General features: G+C 42.8%; 2 protein-coding genes across 5 annotated transcripts; one reads left to right on the top strand and one right to left on the bottom strand.

Annotated features, from left to right (window-relative positions):
• Nucleotides 1-201: 201 nt before the first annotated feature.
• On the bottom strand, nt 202-7,576 carry LOC109639450 (far upstream element-binding protein 2). Of its 4 annotated transcripts, none has more exons than XR_002203394.2 (18): nt 7,255-7,576; nt 6,179-6,281; nt 6,009-6,068; nt 5,769-5,805; nt 5,579-5,631; nt 5,372-5,443; nt 5,215-5,272; nt 4,789-4,960; nt 4,512-4,610; nt 4,331-4,429; nt 4,017-4,119; nt 3,677-3,798; nt 3,173-3,466; nt 2,984-3,069; nt 2,804-2,892; nt 2,233-2,517; nt 1,791-1,978; nt 202-1,660 (listed from the first exon to the last, which is right to left on the bottom strand). XR_002203394.2 is itself a non-coding variant. In XM_020102927.2 (18 exons), exons 1-18 carry the CDS (start codon nt 7,387-7,389, stop codon nt 1,652-1,654), a joined length of 1,986 nt encoding a protein of 661 aa, XP_019958486.2. In that variant the 5' UTR covers nt 7,390-7,576; the 3' UTR covers nt 202-1,651. The 4 variants fall into 4 exon arrangements, 2 of the variants coding, with proteins under 2 accessions (XP_019958486.2, XP_069380561.1); XM_020102927.2 differs by having other exon boundaries at nt 2,233-2,439; XM_069524460.1 differs by having other exon boundaries at nt 2,233-2,439; nt 4,017-4,120; nt 4,347-4,429.
• Nucleotides 7,577-7,593: 17 nt separating this feature from the next.
• atad5a (ATPase family AAA domain containing 5a) lies at nt 7,594-19,063 on the top strand. Its single transcript, XM_020102890.2, has 22 exons — nt 7,594-7,979; nt 8,902-8,965; nt 9,060-10,768; nt 11,183-11,267; nt 11,396-11,545; nt 11,819-11,963; nt 12,056-12,316; nt 12,457-12,602; nt 12,942-13,092; nt 13,198-13,464; nt 13,871-13,967; nt 14,205-14,287; nt 14,383-14,519; nt 14,607-14,778; nt 14,908-15,075; nt 15,202-15,444; nt 15,534-15,598; nt 15,737-15,926; nt 16,368-16,510; nt 16,610-17,493; nt 17,612-17,770; nt 18,216-19,063. The coding sequence occupies exons 2-22, from the start codon at nt 8,915-8,917 to the stop codon at nt 18,292-18,294; spliced, it is 5,385 nt and encodes a 1,794-aa protein (XP_019958449.2). The 5' UTR covers nt 7,594-7,979; nt 8,902-8,914; the 3' UTR covers nt 18,295-19,063.
• The last annotated feature ends 151 nt before the right edge of the window (nt 19,064-19,214 follow it).

Here is a 19,214-nt window from a genome sequence, read left to right as displayed (position 1 = left end):
GATATAATAAAGTAAAAAATACACAATGTTGTTTTGTGATTCTATTGAGTAGTTCAGTTACCCTTTTTAAAAAGATGGATGATCTTTGGTATCTTTTTTTGTGTGAACAAAGACGCTTTCATCATCTTTGCATTCGTTTTATAGAATCTGCTGACGTGCAAGCAGGATGAATACAACAAGACAAAAGAAAATGTTCACACATTTAAAGTAATTGACATATGCCCCATTTTAATTCAGAGTATTGCTGCTGGTGGTCATTTATTAACAATATCAACACTGTTGCCCAGAGGGAGGCGATCAGAGTACAAGAATCATACCTGATACCGACAGTCAAATTCAACAGCTTTTTTCTATTGCTGAATATATGTACATATGTAATATAACTTGAAATGGGACAAACTGGAAGACAAAATGTTGTTATTTTGCACACAAACGACAGCTGTGTGCTAAACAATCATCAGATTCTCATTGACATTCTTCAAACTAAACAAACAGTTCAAAGCAATAACATGCAGCCTCAAGTGGATGGTTTCAATGTTGCCATATGCAAAATATTCCCATTGTAGACCTACAGAGGGCGACAGAACCTCTGCATCACTACATGAAAAAGACATATGCAGTTGCTTCAAGGTGAAAACCCACCATAAGCATATGTTGGCTTTAAAAGGCCTGACAATCTCTAGAGTTCTCCAAGTAATATAAAACACAAAGCTGAGCAAGTTGTAAATCTTTTTTTCTTAGCATCTTGGCCCTCCATCCACAGTAAGCCGGCATTTTTTTGTTTCTAACCCTAAATGGATATTTGAAGATGAAGTAAAGGTGCATAAAAACTACAAAATGAACAGAGGGAAGCAAAAATGGCAAAATGACCCAAACATATTTTCATCCAAAGCAAAAATTAAGCATTACCTTAAGATTGTTCTTTCCTTCAACCAAAAGTAATTAAAGAAACCTTCTACAATCTTTGAGCACATAGTATTTAGTCCAACAGTCTTCAAAGTAAAACCTCTTAAATCCTGATTTCTATAATCATTATTATTCATCCCACAAGCACAAAATAACATTGTAGAATTCAGTTTTTACTCAGTACAAAAAATATTGTTAGGAAACTGAATAAGAAAAACTAAATCACAACAATAAGCAAACAAATTAGCTTTAAAAAGGATTTCAGTGATTTCTTACTTTACCAAATACACAAGGTGATTGGAGTTGTAATAGCTCTGTGCATTTCAGTAAATATACCACTGATATATAAAGATTAGGGGCTTAAAATGAGACTTAGTTTTCTTAAGGATGATAATAAAAGATATATGAGACGGATGTATTGGTGTTTCAAGGCTTCCATTGTTTATAATGGCATATGTAAATGTATGTAGAGGTTTTAAAAAGCTGCGTGTCCCTGCCGTGATGGCATCATCAGTCTTATCCCTTCCCTCAGGAGCAAAGCACGAGAACGTCTGCTCGGTTCACATTTTTATTAAAAAGCAAGTGATGTTTGGTGGTGGGCAGGATTTGGACTTTCACTTGGAACAAATAAAAAATGAAAACAAAATAAAACTTAACAGCATAGATCTTGGCTCAAAGTTCGGGGTTGTCCTCCTCATCCTGTCTTCTTGATTCTCTCCAGGTTGAGACTTTCTGCTATGAACTCTCACTGCGTCTAAAACGGTTGAAACCATGGAAAGTTCAGCTTCTTACAACATATTGCAAAGTGAATGACTTTTAAAAATGAAATCTCTGATGACACTAAAGAAACATATTGAAAACCTTGCTGCAGCCTCTGTACCAACCTGTCCTTGCTGGGGAGGGGCTGGCTGCCCAGGAGTCTGTCCTATCGGTCCATAGTACGCAGCCTGCTGCCTGTAGTACTCGGCCCAGGCTGCGCTATAGTCCGGCTGACCTCCCGTTGTGGAGGCTGCTGCCCCTGCTGCTCCTGGAGCTGCGGCTGCAGACCCAGGGACGGAGCCACCTGTCTGGGCTGTGGATGAAACACATAGGAAACCCAGCTCACAACAAAGCTCATTCTAAGTTTATCATGCAGAACTAAAAACAGTTCACCTGTGGAATAAACAAAAATGTGTCCCACATCCACACCAGACACCAGATAAATAAGCAAGATACATAAATAATATAATTTAAAAATGTTTACATTTTGAGTGTGCAGCAAATATAAAATGTATGAATAAATATATAAAAAATGTAGATATTTAAGTGCTAATTAAAATGTCTCACCCATCTTCTTGTAGTACTCCTCCCAGGCCTTGGTGTAGTCTGGCTGCCCCCCTGGAGTCTGTGCGGGCTGGGTCTGGTCGGCTGATGTTTGGGCTCCTCCAGTTGGGTTTGCAGGGTACTGGGTCGGCACAGCCCCTGACGGCTGCTGGTAGTACTGAGCATAGTAGGCCGCCCAGGCTGCGTTAGGGTCATTGCCTGCTGCCTTGCCTAGAAAAGACGCAGGGTGGAGGGGGTGAGGTCCTCATAGGGTGAGGGTGAGCCCCTGCTACTGGCCTGGAGACCGGGCTTGGAGACCAGGGGGAAAACAGAGACAGTGTTAGCCAGAACTGCTTTAAGTACAGAAACTGCATCTCAACACAACATTTTCCATCCTTTCCATCCTTTCCACCTTTCTCAGTTTTCGAAAAAAAGATTACTCATCAGAAAGGACTAGGAGGGATAAAAAAATAAAAAAAAGACCTAGGGTGAAAATATTGTGTTGGGGGTGATAAGTTTAATGTGCTAAGATGGGTAAAAATAAATGATAACCCCTGGAAACTCAGGAAGGGCAGTGAATTCAAAGGGGACTCACTGGGGTCGTGGGATGCCTGGGGCTGCCACTGCTGGTAGGTGTTGCTCCAGCCCTGAGGACTGTACTGGTGAGGACCTGGAGGACCACCACTGAGGAGAACATGTTTTATTATTAACATAGATGCTCTAAAAGGTCTGCTGCTCAGAGCTAATGATACACACAAGTTAAAGCTACACTTACTGTGGTGGTCCAGGGGCCCCAGGCGGTCCAGGGTTGTATGGGTTGGGGTTGTAGGGACCCACTGGACCAGCAGGACACAAAGGACCCTGGGGGACACGACATAGTCACAAATCATATGAAGATACATGCCCATGCATCATAATGGCTTCTCATTCAAAAAGTACACACAAAAGGATTTAAGGTATGTACTTCAATCTTTTCCTCAATGAGCTGCTTGGCGTGGTCGATCTGCAGCGGTGAGCCCCTGATGATGAACAGCTTGAAGTTGGGGTCTCCGTTGGGGGGAGGCTGTCGTGAGATTTCCACAAATGCCCCTGTCTGCTGGTTGATGGACTTGACATTCTCTCCTCCCCGGCCAATCACTAGCCCACACTTGTGGGCAGGAATAGAGAAGGTCACTTCCCCTCCTGGGGGACCCCAGCCGCCTTGTCCGCCACCTCTGCCCCTGTTGCCTGCAGGCATGCCTGGAGGACCAGGGGGACCCTGTGGATGGAGGAGAAGGCCTCATTATTCAAAATGTTCTCTCTAGGAATGTACATAATTATACTGAATGACACAAATAAGATATAGTTTGGGGATAGTTAAGAAAGTTAAAGTGTGTTTCTGCTTTAGTTCAAAAGCTTAAAAGAGTCCAGTTAGGACCATTAGTTTGTTTTAGAGCGAGACATGTGTGTGTGAAAGAGTGATCCATACCCCCTGTCCCTCCTCCCTGACCCTGATGCTCTGCAACAGGTCGTTGATGATCTGGGCGGCATGTTCGCAGCAGTCAGGAGGCCCACTGATGTGTGCAATCTTATCTGGACCTGTCCCATCGTCTGAGAGAAGGATTTAAGTCTGCATTAGCTGTTGTTTTTTTTTTTTTTTACATTAATTAAAACAATTAATGCGACAGTCTGTCGAGCTGAACTGACAAAAAAATATTTGACTTGTTCCAAGTGGTCAAAAATGCATCCAACATTTTTTAAATGTTATATCACTATAATGTGGATTTTTAACAAACATAATTTCACCCATTATCATCAGAGGATCCAACCTTGTTTGAACTGTATCCGAACTCCAGCATCATTCTGGATTTTCTTGATCATTTCTCCGTTGCGTCCAATGACAACACCGACTGAGTGTCGCGGTACTGGGATCTGAGTTTAAAATATAAATATTTACAGTATAAACTTAGATTTGATTCAGTGGCAACTGATTTCATTTCTAATCTCACACACACACACACACACACACACACACACACACACACACACACACACACACACACACACACACACACACACACACACACACACACACACACACACACACACACACACACACACACACACACACACACACACTGACATCCATGCCACCTCCCATTCGGGAGCTGAAGTCATTTCGTTCACTGAAGCCGGCGTGATCTCTCTCCCTTAGAATCTCCTCCACCATTTCCTGAGCTTGCTGAAAAGGATAAATATGAGAATTATATTACATAGCAAATTCCATTTATTTTGAACTTTGTAAGATGATTTAATTGTTTTACCTGGACTTTGTATGGATCTCCAATAATACGCAGGGGTTTGTCAACATTAGGTCCCTGAGAGGCATCCTGGATCAGGATCATCTTTACTCCTGCACGCTCCTGGGGTGTCACACAGACAGACGGACTTTTATAGGCCTTTACTGATACTACTGGATTATTTTGTCTGACTTTATTTATAAACCTTTTTCAAAAAACAAGCTACACTGCAATATTGGGTACACAGAGGCCAAGATAATTACAGTTTCCTAAAATGCTAAGGCGGAGCCATGAAATGTACCTGTAGCTGTTTGATAGTCTCTCCTCCCTTGCCAATGACAAGGCCGGCCTTGCCAGCTGGAATCATCATCTCATGAACAGTGCCATTCTGCCCATTGGTAGACTCGTGATAAGAAGAAGGGGGTGTGCCCCTCCCTCGTGACACTATCTCATCCAACAGCACCCTAGCTTTCCTAGCCAGAGAAGATTTGAGCAGTTACTCCACATACATTTTACAACATCAAGCTGATGTAACAATACATCACGTAATATAATGAGGCAATGGGTCATTATAGATAACCAGTTAAAAATGACAGGATAGAATGGGGCTTAGAGCTTCATCAAAAGTAAGAAAAATTACATGTTCTTATCCTCCCTCCAAGTCTGACTTTTTTTTTTACAAAATAAATTGATAATAAGCCAATTAGCAAAAAATCAAAAAACTTACTGTATCGAGTCCTGGGAACCAGTGAGAGAGACACTCCTCGCTGGAAGGCCTCCACTGTCTGGACACACAGATAAAGGACATAAGTGACACCAAAAGGAGAACTAAATTTAAAATGGAAAACTATGGCTAACTGTTTGGACATCTGTGCAGACAGTACCTGGAGCTATCTGAACCTTGCAACCTGACTCCTGTTGTATTTTATTGATCTGTTCACCTCCACGGCCAATAACTGTGGAGGAAGAGAGGGAAAAAAAAATATATGTTCTGTTTGGTAGGTCACACTCTCGACAGTCTAGCTGTGTCTCATATCACAGAGACAGTGTGGCATTAATGTGGGTGAAAACAAGAGTTAAACTACACTCACTGAGTCCCACCATGCTGTCAGGAACATTGTACTCCTCCGTGGTGGAAGCAGGCCTTCATGAGCAAGGACATCGACAAAGGTAGGATTTAACTTTTTTAAATTTCATTTTGCCACATTTTGTTTTTCCCCACAGTCAAAAGCTGACAATGGCTAATTATTTTACAACCAACTTAAAGCTATCAGCTCTCACCTTTGTTGCGCAAGAGCAGCAAGCTGTGCACCAATAGCTGAGAGGTGACGGCAACAGAGAGAAAAAGAGAGATGTTCTGGATTACTAGTGTCGACAGATAAGGATAAAGGAGAAAACTACTTAAACAGGAGTACTGAAGTCTTGAGGTACTTGAAGTCTATATTAAATATTGTCAACTTTGAGTTGTAAACATCACCATGCAGTCAGTAAACACAGCACAACTTTGTGGGATAAACTCACATAGTGCCTTTGCTGAATCCAAGTCACTTTGTGCAGCCAATTTCTTACTCTCTGGTTCATCTGTCAAGTGAGAGAAGACGCCGCATAACTGCTTTAAAAATATCTTATGCACCTAAATACATCATCAACCAAGAAACAAAGAGGTGATGTGGCAGGGAGGTCACTGCTACCTGCATCCTCCAGCTGTCGTTTCGGTGCAGTGAATGGAAAGCCATCTGATGCAGCGTTGTTGTTCACGGGAGGACCAGCATCACCCCCAATCTTAGCTGCAATCTGAAGCACAAGTGTATAAGTCACCATCATCAGAAACACTGATATCCCTTTTCCAACAAGGCAGTTCAAGGGCCAGCTCAGGGCCAAAGAACTGGCTCTTGGACAGCAACTTAGATGCAATAAACAGTAATGCAGAGCAATGGACTATAAAAGATCAACCAAAACAATGTTTTTAAAAAGGTCAGCAATGAAGAATGCATATTTTTTTTAATTATGGTTGCCAAAGCGAGGCAGTAGTGGTCAATGGAGGAGACAAACTGTCTGCTAGTTGTGTGTTCATCAGCTGAATGGCAGAAAAAACTAGAGGGAGCCTCACAGACAAAGCCTGTGTTCATGCACACTATACAGCCTTTATCTAGCACTAATGTACACTACAGTATATAACTACAATATGTACAGTGTGCATTCAGGACATATAGTTGTTATGGACCTAACATTATTCAATTATTCTATTTCATTTATTTTATTAGCCTCATAGAGCTGGGCAATAAAGGAATATCTACAGTCATTGCAATATAATTTTCATAAATAGCAATATAACAATATATTTATATGTAAAAACAAACTGAAGAAAAATCAAATGAAGGGAAAGAGAACAGGAAGTAAACATACAAAAACGTGGAGGTCATGATGGAGCCTCCAGTAAATCTTGTCTTGTGTTGTCTGACTTTATGGAGGAGGACTAGATCATTTACAGGAAACAACCACATCACAGGTAGTTTGCTGACATTGATTCATTAGTTTAGCGTAAGCTAATAAACTTAAATGACCACAATCTTAATTGATTTCTGTCTGCACAGCCCACTTATCACTGCAGGTTGACACACGCCACAGTGTTTTAGCTGAGGAAGTGACTTTATCGTACTGTTATCACACAGCAAACCAGAACATGTGTGAAAACATGAAGCTGTGTTAGCCCACAAGCTAACAGCTGAGCTAACCCTCCGTCCACACAGCCCCTCTCATCCCTCACCTGCCGGGCCCGCTGCACCGCGTCCGCGAACGCATCTTTCTTGATGCCCGCTGCACCGTTCCCTAGAGCCGCCTGTCCGCCGAGAGGAGCCCCGGAGCCGGGGCCGGGCGGTGGAGCCGTGCTGTACTCCGACATGTCGACCAGATGAAGGGGTGAGTATAAAAGAGACGCGGGGCCACAGCGACGCAGGAGTGGGAGGGAAAGTGAAGAAATGGACGGAGAAGCGCTGGAGACTCGAGTAGAGGTCGCTGTCACTTTATCCTCCCCCCTGTAAACGCGAGTCCAGACGCCATCTTTGTTGTGGGCGGAACTACGTCAGCGGAAGACGGGGGGGGGCTCGCCGTTCTCCCCCGTGATTGGCGGAATCGTCCGATGCCAAAGGTCACGCGTATTTTGGCGCTCTTCGTCCACGGCGGTTCTGGCGCGTTTTTGAAAGCGCACGTCAAGAAACACGGACTGTGGATTCCCACTCGGAACTGTTCGGGTAAAACTTTCTTCTAACGCCAGCGTCCACGCACCGCCGGCACCCCGACATGTTTGGGTCAGTGTCGGGAGCTGCGTTGAAAGGAGCGTCCGGTGAAGTGTAGCTAGCTTGTTGTTGTTGTGGTTTGCAGTGAAGTTTGTGTGGAGACGAGCCGCCTCACAATGGACGTGTCCTCGGTTAGTGGCTGAGACAAGGAGACAATTCTCTGGAGCTGCAGCGACTCAGCGGCTCTGCACCATCGGTGAGTGTTTTCCTCTCCCTGTCTGAGCGTCAGGAACAATGTGTCTCGTTACTTGTTGCCCCCGAATGATCCAACACTTTAAATAATGCTGCATATAAGCATGTTTATGTCTCACAGTTTACTAAACAGGACTATAAGTACATGAATAATCTGTATCTGCTTCATTGTCGTCTTCTATTTGCTCATAGTACTTATTCTGTAGTCTATTTGTGTAAGTGTAATTAACACCGGAGTCAAATTCCCAGTATGTGTACACATACATGGCAAATAGAGCTGGTTCTGTTTCGTGTTTATGTGTCAGATACAGTCGCTGATGAGTAAAGAGTAAGCAATGAATGTTTGGAGTGTTTGTTGATGCACAAAAAGAAAATCGTGTGCAATGATATGAATTATTTTATGTGCAATATCCCATATTACTCTTTATCATTACTACTTATTGCCATATTTCTTTAGTATTAGTTTTACTGTCTTGTGTAACTTGCTTATTTTATTCTCATTTCTGTTGTTATTTCTATTAGGCACTGGTTCTGCAATTCTCTGAATTTACAATACACTTTATACTCTAATTCTTATGTTCACGTTTATTTTTAGACTTAATACTATATTGTCCTTTTCTATTATGTTATATATTGTAGAGAGATAGATGCTGTAATCTTGAAGCAAGCTGGCACAATAATTTCCTTCAGGATTAATAAATCTTATGTTTAGGTGATAACTAGCAGGTTGTTTTGGAGGGAAGTACGGGATGAAGGTCAATTACTGATGGGTAGAGACTGGACAGACTGATAAGGAAGTCCAGCTTGGTCCTAGGATACCCCCTTGACACAGTGGAGGTGGTGGCAGAGAGGAGAATGATAGCTATGCTGTGACCTGCTGCTATTTCAGACCTATGTGTGCATAACAATGTTTTCTTTTGCTTTAGATCTCTTAAAATTATGGCTGGTGTTGTGGCTATGGCATCTGTCATTGAGGATTTTGACACGCAGGTATTTTTATGATGACGGTTGTTAAGCTGTTACATCATTTTTCTTCATTTACATGCATTCTCGTATTTGATTAACTTTGTCACCCATCTTACAGCCTTGCAAGAAATCCCGCAAAGATGGTGGCAGTCCTGTTGTTAAGACAATCACCAACTATTTCTCTCCAGTGGCCAAGCCTGCGGAGAAACCCTTCTCTCCTCCTCGGTCAAACAACATCATGGACTACTTTAGCAGGAGACCTCCGTCCTCCAAAGAAAAGACCAGCCCGTCAGAACAGTCTAAAGAGAACTGTCAGGAATCTCAGTCTACCGAAAAACACACAGGCTCAGAGGCAGCAGTGAAACAACCATCTCAGAAACGGGGTAGAAAGGCCATCAAAGCTGCTAGAAGACTTGTGGAGGCTGGAAATGTTTGCTCGACAGGGGAGGTGGACTGCGAGATTGTAGATGAACCACAGCAGCACAAAGACTCATCAGCGGAGGTGACCAGTAGCTGTGGGGTGCTTGGTAGTGATACAGCAGCTCTGTTGGCCCAGCTTAGTGCTGAGGCTTCTGTCACTGCTGAGACATTAGAGAGAAGTGTCAATGTTGAACAGACTGATAAAGATGAACATCATGAAAATGGTTCCAAACTTAAACCAGAGCTGAAGAGCATTCCCTCATCCCCACTTGTACCTTTGAGAGAAAAGGCAAAACCGGTCAAAACTGGAGCACGGAATTCCAAGAAGAAGCATCAACAGGAGGCAAAGCAACCAGAACCAGAGGAGGAAGAGGCAGAGACCTCTCTGTGTGAGGTAAACATGGAGATTAATGAAGATCAGGACTTACAGTCAAGAAACAGCACAGTCACAATATCCTTTGAGGATTTTGTGCGAAGTCAGAGTCAGGACAAAGATGGAGAGGGCAAGGACAAGGAAAGTAAAATCACAACAGATGCAGAGGAAATGAACAATGATCAGTGGAAAAACGTGGGGTCTGGGGAGCCATTACTCCAAATCTCACCCCGAACTGTCACCATCCAGGCTCAGGTGCATACAGTCTCACCCAAACAGGAAGCAGTCAAGGCTGTTGGAAAGTTAGCTTCTATCTTTAGCAAGAGAAAGGGGCCAGCGAGCCCTGCAGAAGCAGTATCATCTCCTCAGACAGAAGCTGAACATCTTCCATCTACCTTGCTGACTGTCAAAAGGAAATCCAATGTGGTTCTTCAAGAGGAGGACCTAGAGCTGGCTGTGCTTGAGAGTGAATCCACGCCAAAGTGCAGCGTGGTGGAGAGGAAGCAGTTCATGGCTGCCTTTAAACAGCCCAGCCTGGATGGGTCTAAAACCAAACCTGGGAAGAGTCAGGGCAAGCAGAAGCAGCCCGGAGAGGCTGCTGCAGACAAAGTTGCTGAGGAGGACAGCGTCAACCCTCAGACTGTTGAGCAGGTCCCTGCTGCCTCTCAGGAAAACAATGTAGTTAAAAAGAAACCATCAAGAAAAGGCAGGAAGAAAGCTAAGGAAGAAAAGGAGGCTGTTGCTGCTGCTCCTGTGGAAGAAGCGGCGGTCATGATCGTTGATGATAAAGAAGAGGAGCCCGCCATCCCACCTGTGAGGAGGTCCAGAAGAGAGGTCAGGCAAGCAACCAAATCCTCTACAACATCTCCTATAAGAAAAACTAGAAAACAAAAGGAGTCCAAGGATGCTACTGCTGCAGCTGCTTCACCTGACTGCCCTGCACAGATGTCCACCCCAAAAACACGGAAGTCCAAGCACGGAGTCTTTGTAGCAGAGATAGTGTGTGAGCCTGACACAAAAGAAAGTCCAATCAGGTAACACATGCTCATAGTTATGATTTAATACAAAGTTGTGTGCTTTTGAAATCTTTTTGGAGGTTAGGAAAGTTATAATGTTTAGATTGCACCACAACTGTTTTAGTAGTTTTTAATTCAACAGTATGTGGGATTGAAATTGTAGAACAAAGAGGTGTCAAATAATATCTTTATTTATGTAGCACCTCTCAAAACACAGTTACAAAGTGCTTTTCAAATAAAAACACAACAAACATCCTCCTTTTAAAATGATCATGTCAACACCTCCAAAACAGAAACTGAAGCTTAGAACATTAATGTAGGTTTATTTGTTATTAGACTGCTGTGGCCATAGTTATAGTATGTTTCCCTAATTAACTGGCAAATGAAAATATCTTTTGATTTATTTTTGTGTTAAATAAATGTTTCTTTCAGGATCAAATTCACCAGGATCCATAGAAATGTTTCCATGTCAAAGGCTGAAAGTGGAAGTGGCATTAACACGCCTGTGGCGACTAAAGTGAGTATGATGGTTTTTTTGTGAAGTAATGAACTTGGCAAAGAAAAATGTGCATATGCAAACATTGTCATAACTATAGACAGAGGATGTAAAATAATTATAATAATAATAATATTTATCTTTTTCAGACATCAAAAAAAAGGAAGCAGGCAAAGAAGTTGTTGGAAAAAGCCAAAGCGTTACAACAGAGTAAAAAAACTGCAGTCGAGGAGAAGAGCACGCTAAGGCGTTCGTCGCGGAATGAGGCGTCCTTCAAGAAGAGTTACTGTGAAAATGAGGTACAGTAAAACAAAGGACATAAAATTTCTGCGTTGTAGTTTTTTTAGTGATATAGTTTTGACATGAGGTTTTATCAGTGGTGTGAACATCTGCTCAGGCAGCGCTGTGATCTGTGTCCTCTGTTAATAAACACAGGAGACCTTTCTTGCCCTGTCGTCATTCTGATGAGCACTACCTTTTACTGACTTGTCTCGAGAAACATTAGGCATTAGTCATTTTTGCATTCACCAAATAGTTTTCTGAAACGATCGTGATGTGGTTTGTTTTGTCAGGATTCTATCATCTGCCTGGAGGAGGACAAGACCGCCACTCGTCAGGCGGCACTAGAAAAGAATAAAGCCCGGAAACATTTGCGAAGTCTGAATGATGTACTTGGCAAAGCCACACCAGCTGGCAAAGAGACCAAGGCTGTCCCAGGTAGTTTTCCCACTCCAAATCAAAATGTAATATTTTATATTTTTGGTTATCTGTATAAATATAATGTAATGGTGCTGTGTTTTCTCTCATAGCCTGTAAAGGGGCCTCACTGGGCCAAGAGAGGAATGCTCGGAAGGTGTCCGGAGTGATTTCAATCTTTGATGAGAGCAGTCGAGAGGGCTCTGAAAACTCCCAGGACGATGAGCAGTTCAGGGCTCGTAGAGAGTTTTTGAAAAGTGGCCTCCCAGAGTCCTTCAGGAAGCAGATAGCCAAGACTGCTGCCACCAAAGAGGCATACTCTGTCTCCTGTTCCTCCTTCCAGCCAGTCATACACATGATGCAACCACCAAAGGGTAGGTGGTTCCTTTTTATATTAACACATGTGGTCATCTTAATCTTTATGGTTATTTAAGTGTGTTTCTTAGCTCTGAAGGTCTGGTAGGTGCAGATAAAGCCACATATCAGGGTTAAACTTTTTGTTTTGTATTTACAGATTGCCCTCTTTGGAATCTACCATGGCCTGAATCACTGTTACTGTCTCAACTGAAACTGCTTCAGAGCCGAACATCCTCCTTTCCATCTGTCAGTGGCTCCTTGAGTTGGAAGACTGAACCAGCTCGTAGAGACTTATGTGAAAGGGTATGTTGACATGGCTGTGGTGATCTGATTCTCCTAGCAGCTGTCCCAGCAATGCTCAGGGGCAACTCTTTATCCACACACACTTTTTTAGCAGGGTTAATATTTTAGAACAAATAATACAGTTAATGGCAGCTTCCTGTCTGCTAATGAAGCATTTACAATGTTAAATAAAACACAATTAAAGCTCATTTCCCTCTGGTATGTTTGTAATTTCTGTGAATTTTGTAGATTAGCTTTGCTTGTGTTCAGGAACAGATGTAAGAACATATTTATAGCAGAGCAGCAGTGGATATTTTACAGCAGATGTAACAAATACATTTATTATTTTAAACTGTTCAGGGTTCGGGCTGGAGACCTGAGATCTCTGAAAGTGTTCGTCAGCTTCTCATCGAGGAGGTCAGGACCTCTAACCCTCCCTTCCCTGTGCAGTTGTTCATCAGTCGCTTCCTGAAGAGACGCACTGACCACCAGCAGCTGAGCTCTGCCTCAGGTCAGTGGAATGACCAGTACATCATCTGAACGTAGAAATGTTGCAGTTAATTCGATCAATTGAAATGAAAACTATGTTAGTTGACTAATATATTTTACCTACTAGAAATGGCACCACCAGTAGGATGCAAGAGGAAGAGGATGGATGATGAAGGAGAGAACACAGTAAAGGTTGCTAAGAAGCAGCGGGGCAACCATTCAGAAGAGAACGTTTCCACGTCTGAGCCAGAGCCGACAAGAAGAGGACGCACGAGACGGGGACAGAAATCCAAGCTAGAGAAGGAAGAGAAAGCCAGACTCTCTAACATAGCTTCTCCCATCTTGTCTGAAGACGACTCTGTAATTGTGTTGGATGAAGACACTGTGGAAAAGGGTGAGGCAGCAAAAAGTTCCTAATTTAGTTTAAAGAACTGACATCAGTAAAGTAACCAAGAAGAAGTTAAATGACAGCCTGTCGTCAGAAAACTGGATATGTTCAACAAATGACAAAGCAAGTTTACATCCAAGAGCGAATATATTTAAATACCAAGGAATAACAGACACCAGTGGACCATGAAATGTTTGCCGATGGTTTTCACAATGTTCCTCCAGTTTCCTTTTGTTACAAATGTGTCATCATTAAACATAGACAACCACAACAAGATATAATCATTTACATTTATGACTTTATGACAATGTACCTTCATTGTCAAGGTTATATTCATTCAACTGGCTTCTGTAAACTGCACTGGCCTGTTTGATATTTGAATCTCAGAAACTCAGTGTAGTCTGTTTTACAGATGTTGTGAAGGAAGATGTGTTGTGGACTGACAAATACCAGCCCCAGCACTCCACTGACATCATCGGCAACACTGCCTCAGTAAGGAGGCTGCACAGGTGAGGAACGACAGTAAAGCAGCTCTAACTGCATAAAAACAATGGCTGCTGTATTTGTTTTGTAATGACTAACCCCTAGATGATATATAAAGATGGACAACACGTCTCCACTTACTCCCACTGTCTAGTCATATTGCGCATTTGTCGCCAGAGTTTTGGCTGTAGTAATCACGATAGCAAGGTCCCACTTGTACACTCCCTGGCTTGAAGAACACGTTCCTTTTTTCATTTGTACAGTTGGCTAAAGGAATGGAAAATCCGTGCAGACCGAGATGAGAGAAAAAAGCAGAAAGACAAGAAACAAGAGGAAGGAAGCAACGGTGGGAGATTCTACAAATGCTCTTCTTATTTTCTCTTCATAACTTTGAGTTTGGCGTAAATGTATTTTGACTGCATCATCGCCTTTTGTGTGCAGACTCAGACTGGGACTGTGGAGAGGTGGACTCGCAGGATGCGGAGGACATGTTGTGTAATTCAATGTTGATCACAGGACCCACTGGAGTAGGAAAGACTGCTGCCGTCTATGCTTGTGCCCAGGAGCTGGGCTTCAAGGTATAAACGCCTCTCAAATGTTTCAAAGCAACACATTTGTTATGTGGGTCGTTGAATAAACTGCCAACCTCACTCTGGTCTCTCAAGGTATTTGAGGTGAACGCTTCTTCTCAGCGGAGCGGCCGTCTTATTCTGTCCCAGCTGAGGGAAGCCACCCAATCGCACCAGGTGGACAGCCAGGGGGTCAACGCCCACAAGCCCACCTACTTCAACAGCTACGGCTCAAGCAGCAGCGCCGGCAGGCCTGGATCCTCGCCTAGTAAGTACACAGCTGACAGTTGTATTACTGTTTCCAATAAATTGTCAGATCATAAGATCTAATACTGTAAATGCAGAATTTTACAAGCTGAACATTTAAAAACGTATTTTTTCCTTCCTCATCGTTCAGGAAAGATTAACTCTCCTCGCAGGGTGGTTTCCTCTCCCAGGAAACATCCCCAGTCGCCAAGAGGCGCCAAAAAAGGTGCTCTGGCTCCCACCTCTTTGGCCAACTTCTTCAAAATGGGTCGACCCAACAACAAGGAGCCACTCAACGTAAAGAAGAATGAACAAACAGGTAAATACACTTGCATTGTCTCAAATGTTTTATTTTATTATGATGATGCCTTTCGGGAACATTTCAGAACTGTAATAGTAAGTAAATGCCATTGTGTTTTTTTCTCCCCTCCATCTTTTCATGTAGCTGCTTCCAAGAAAGTCGGGAAAACAAGTAATGAGGTTGCCAATAAGCATAAAGACCTCACAGTGAAATCGCCAGCAGCTACGACCACTAAAGACAACAGTGAAGAACAGAGCAAGAAGACGGCCACCTCGCTCATCCTGTTTGAAGAGGTGGATGTTATTTTTGATGAAGACTCTGGGTTTCTAGCTGCCATCAAGACATTCATGACCACCACCAAGAGGCCAGTCATCCTCACTACCAGTGGTGAGTAACAGGAGCACGGACAAAGACTGTGTTTTACCTTGTGTTGTCCAGTTTCTGAGTTTCAATCAAGTTTTATTTATTCTCCCTAGATCCTGCTTTCAGCACCATGTTCGATAGCTTCTTTGAAGAGATCCACTTTAAAACACCGTCACTGGTGAGTAAAGGACAAACATGTAATTTAAATTCCACTCTTAGTTTCACTGTGTGGTTCTATGGCGTCGCTTGTATTTGTGATGATAAAAAGTTTCAGTCTGATTTTTCAGCTGTCCTCCTCTCTCTCTCTCTGGTCCAGTTAAATGTGAGCAGCTACCTGCAGCTGTTGTGTCTGGCTGAAGACATGAGAACAGACCTGTCAAACATCAGCACTCTGCTCAGGCTCAATGGCTGTGACATCAGGCAGAGTTTACTGCAGCTGCAGTTCTGGACTCGCAGTGCAGGGGGCCGCAACGTAACCAGGTCACTGACGCACACTGACAACAATGGTGAGCAGATGAGCTGGAAACATGTTGACGATAATATTCTCTTTAGCCTGGTTTTGCTTTGTAAATACTACTTCAAATATAGATTTAAATGCATTCACCTGGAGACAGTTACTGTCCCGAAACTGCAATAGGTGATCATGAGGAAATCAATATTCCATATGCATAACATTTTAACAGTGTTTAACTGACTGTATCTCTCACATGGTGACATATTTCGATATCTATATCATACTCAGATTTAGCCTGAGACTGAGATTTTTTTTTATATCAAATTGAATATGCTGAAGATCAGAGACGAAAGTGATTACATATTTACTATTTTACATAGTTGTTTTTTTTTTTTTACTGTATAGTTTTTTTCAATGTCTTATTTTGTATTTTAAAACAAGGTGTTGCACTACTTTTTTTTTTAATTTTTGCATTTCTCAATCACTTTCGAAGCTGGACTGAAGCCGGAGACGGAAGGAGAGGCAACAGAACCGTCTGTCCCAGCCGCCCTCCCTCCCTGTGACACTGGCTGCACTGAGAGCAGACTGGGTCTGCTGAATATTGAACCTGGGAGAGACATGTGGGAGCTGCTCAAGGTGAACTCTTCTATTAGGTGTCTTTAATATGGTCATAATTCATTGTTGATTCATATTGTACTTGATATAAGATATTAATCAGGTATCTGCTGTCAACAGAGCCAGAGTCTGAAGGAGGCAGTCTGCTGGGAGCTGCTGATAGACTGCAGGCGACGAGGAGTGGATCTACTTTATTCCAACATGGAGACACTCTTACCTCTACCACTCACACAGTTGACTGCACCAATCCGCAAGCCAGAGAAATCTGTTTCTGAATCACAAGACCATCCTTCTGTTAATCCCGAAAAGAAGCCATCTGCCTGCCTGCCTTCCGACACGCTGCTATCTCATCCCAGGTTACTGCAGGCGGCAGGGTCTGGTGATTGCTCGGATGATGGCAGTCCAATTAAAGTTTCTAACAGAATGAAGAAGAACAAGAAGAGGCACTGTGTGCCCGGCCAAGATGGACTGAACTCAGACTCGGACTCAGAAGACAGTTTTCTGTCATTGTCCAAGCCGCAGGGTGATCCTCAAGCAAAGGAGGTAGTTAAAGAGAGGTTAGTTTCAGAGATGGTAAAAAGGAAGCAGCTGACTCCTGAAGAGCGCATGAAAAGTCTCCCAGTCTCACAGTGTCTAGCATCAATAGCTGACTTTTTAGACAACATGTCCTACTTGGACTCCTCCTTGCATGTCCACCCAGAAGGAGGAGACATTTACAGAAGAATGACACCAGTCGTTGCAGTGGTTAAAGACGGGATGACGGATGAGTCGAGGGTCGAGACTGACAGAGAGAGCTGGGAGACGGGAGAGCGTGTCTTGGAGATCCAGGCTGCCGTGGAGGCGCTGAGCTTCCACAGGTGTCAGTGTTCAGCAGCAGAGGCCTGGGAGAAAGCCCAACAGCTGGAAGGAGAGCTTGGACATGAGGCTGTGGGAGAACTCACCCTCCCTGTGGCCCCTCATCGTGAAGGTTACAGCTTCTCTCAGGAGGGCCCCTGCCAACCACAGTGAGTCTCTTTAATGTTAAGCCTCCATTAAACTTTAATATGTAAACCTTCTTTTACCCAAAATAAGGGGAATCCTGAGCCAGTTCAAAGAAAGTCAGCATGTATTAATCTGTTCCAGGCTGGTCCAGCTGAGGAGAGAAGTGATGGAGGGTCTGGTGCTTAAAGGAGTGGTTGGTGCTCTGGGAAACAGACCAGCGGCTGCTCTGGAATACTTGCCAGTGCTACGCACCATCTGCAGATCGGAGCAGCTGAAGGAGAAGGGCAAAGTTAAACGGAGGTGAGAATTGGTGAAATGGAAACGTGCCCTGGATGAACTAAACAGTGCACAGAAGATAAACACATGAAAAGCTTGGATGATTTATGTCTCCAAAATTGATATCCTATTACTCTAAGCCACATTTACATGATTTAGTTTAAGAACCTCACTTTTGATATATTTACACCTGGTGTTCACACTAAATTTTTCGAGCCTCTTAAAAGGAGAATTTTGGTGAAACTTCAGGTTTGCATTTTTAATCTGCAGTGCCAGAAACTTGGGAACTATGACGCAGCCCTCAACATTTGTAAACAACAGACACATAAGATGATGGATGTTTTGTTTTGACACCAAGGGAATAACCCACAGGCTACAAATAAATGTGTTATGTGCGACTGTATGTAAGACAGTGTATGCATCCACAGAATCAAAGCTCTGAGCTGTTTCTCTTTTTTCATCCCTCCAGGTTTCTACACTACCTCGATGCAATCCACCTTGGTCTTGACAAAACCACATTACGGCACCTTGCTGAAGACTTCCCCTGAACCACTGAGAAGACCTTGAGATCATAGACACTCGCTGTTATGGTCCATAGGTTGTGGCTCTCCGACTGTATCACGGAATGAGTTTACAGAAAGTGTGGCGGCATCAGGAGCACAGGGACGGACACTTTGGCAACTTTAATCAGTGTTGCCTTTTGTTTCATGCTCCCTACTTCGGAGAAAAATGAGGTGGTCAGACGTGTGTGTACACTAAACACTGTCTGGTGACGTTTCCACACAGTTTCCTCTAAGATGGAAATGACTGAATCACTGAATCAAGTGCACAACTAAAGTGATATTGGTGATTTTGAAGAATATATGAAATATTACTACTTCATGATTTTTTTGTAATATTACGTGGTGCTGGATTGTGTGTGATGGTTTTTTGTACAGTAGTAATTTGTAGCCTCATTTATAAATATGCTTTGCACTTTGCAAAGTGTTTTTTTATCAAGTAGAAATTGCTTTTGAGGAGCAAGTCTGAAGTGTTAATATTTGTAACAGATTAACATGTAAAATAGAAATTTCCTCTGGATTTTTAAAGGCTGTGTATAAATAGTCTCCACACAAAGTACTGTTGATGCACTTAGGATTTTGTTTCTGTTCACATTCATGAAAAGCAGCTTTTTTTTTTTTACACAAGATTATTTCACACTTCCACACATCACACTCAGTTCTTTGTTTGTTTTTAATTTTTTTCAGTTTTAACTCTGTACACAAACACAATGGGTTTTAGTTGTGATCAAATAAAGGATTATCACAACAGAAAAAATGACGGGCCTCATAATTCATTTTCAGTAAGTCACATTGTCCATCGACATGAATTTGCATACATTGTCTGTATAGTTATCAATTCTGGTAAGCTAACAGTGGCTGGACCGGTTTTTCAGGATACTTTTCTTATCTCATGGATCAGGTTGAAA

Source organism: Paralichthys olivaceus, chromosome 5 (assembly GCF_024713975.1).
Source record: "Paralichthys olivaceus isolate ysfri-2021 chromosome 5, ASM2471397v2, whole genome shotgun sequence".
Classification (NCBI taxonomy): domain Eukaryota; kingdom Metazoa; phylum Chordata; class Actinopteri; order Pleuronectiformes; family Paralichthyidae; genus Paralichthys; species Paralichthys olivaceus.
The sequence above is the reverse complement of the archived record's forward strand: the minus strand, read 5'-3'. Positions and strand labels throughout refer to the sequence as shown.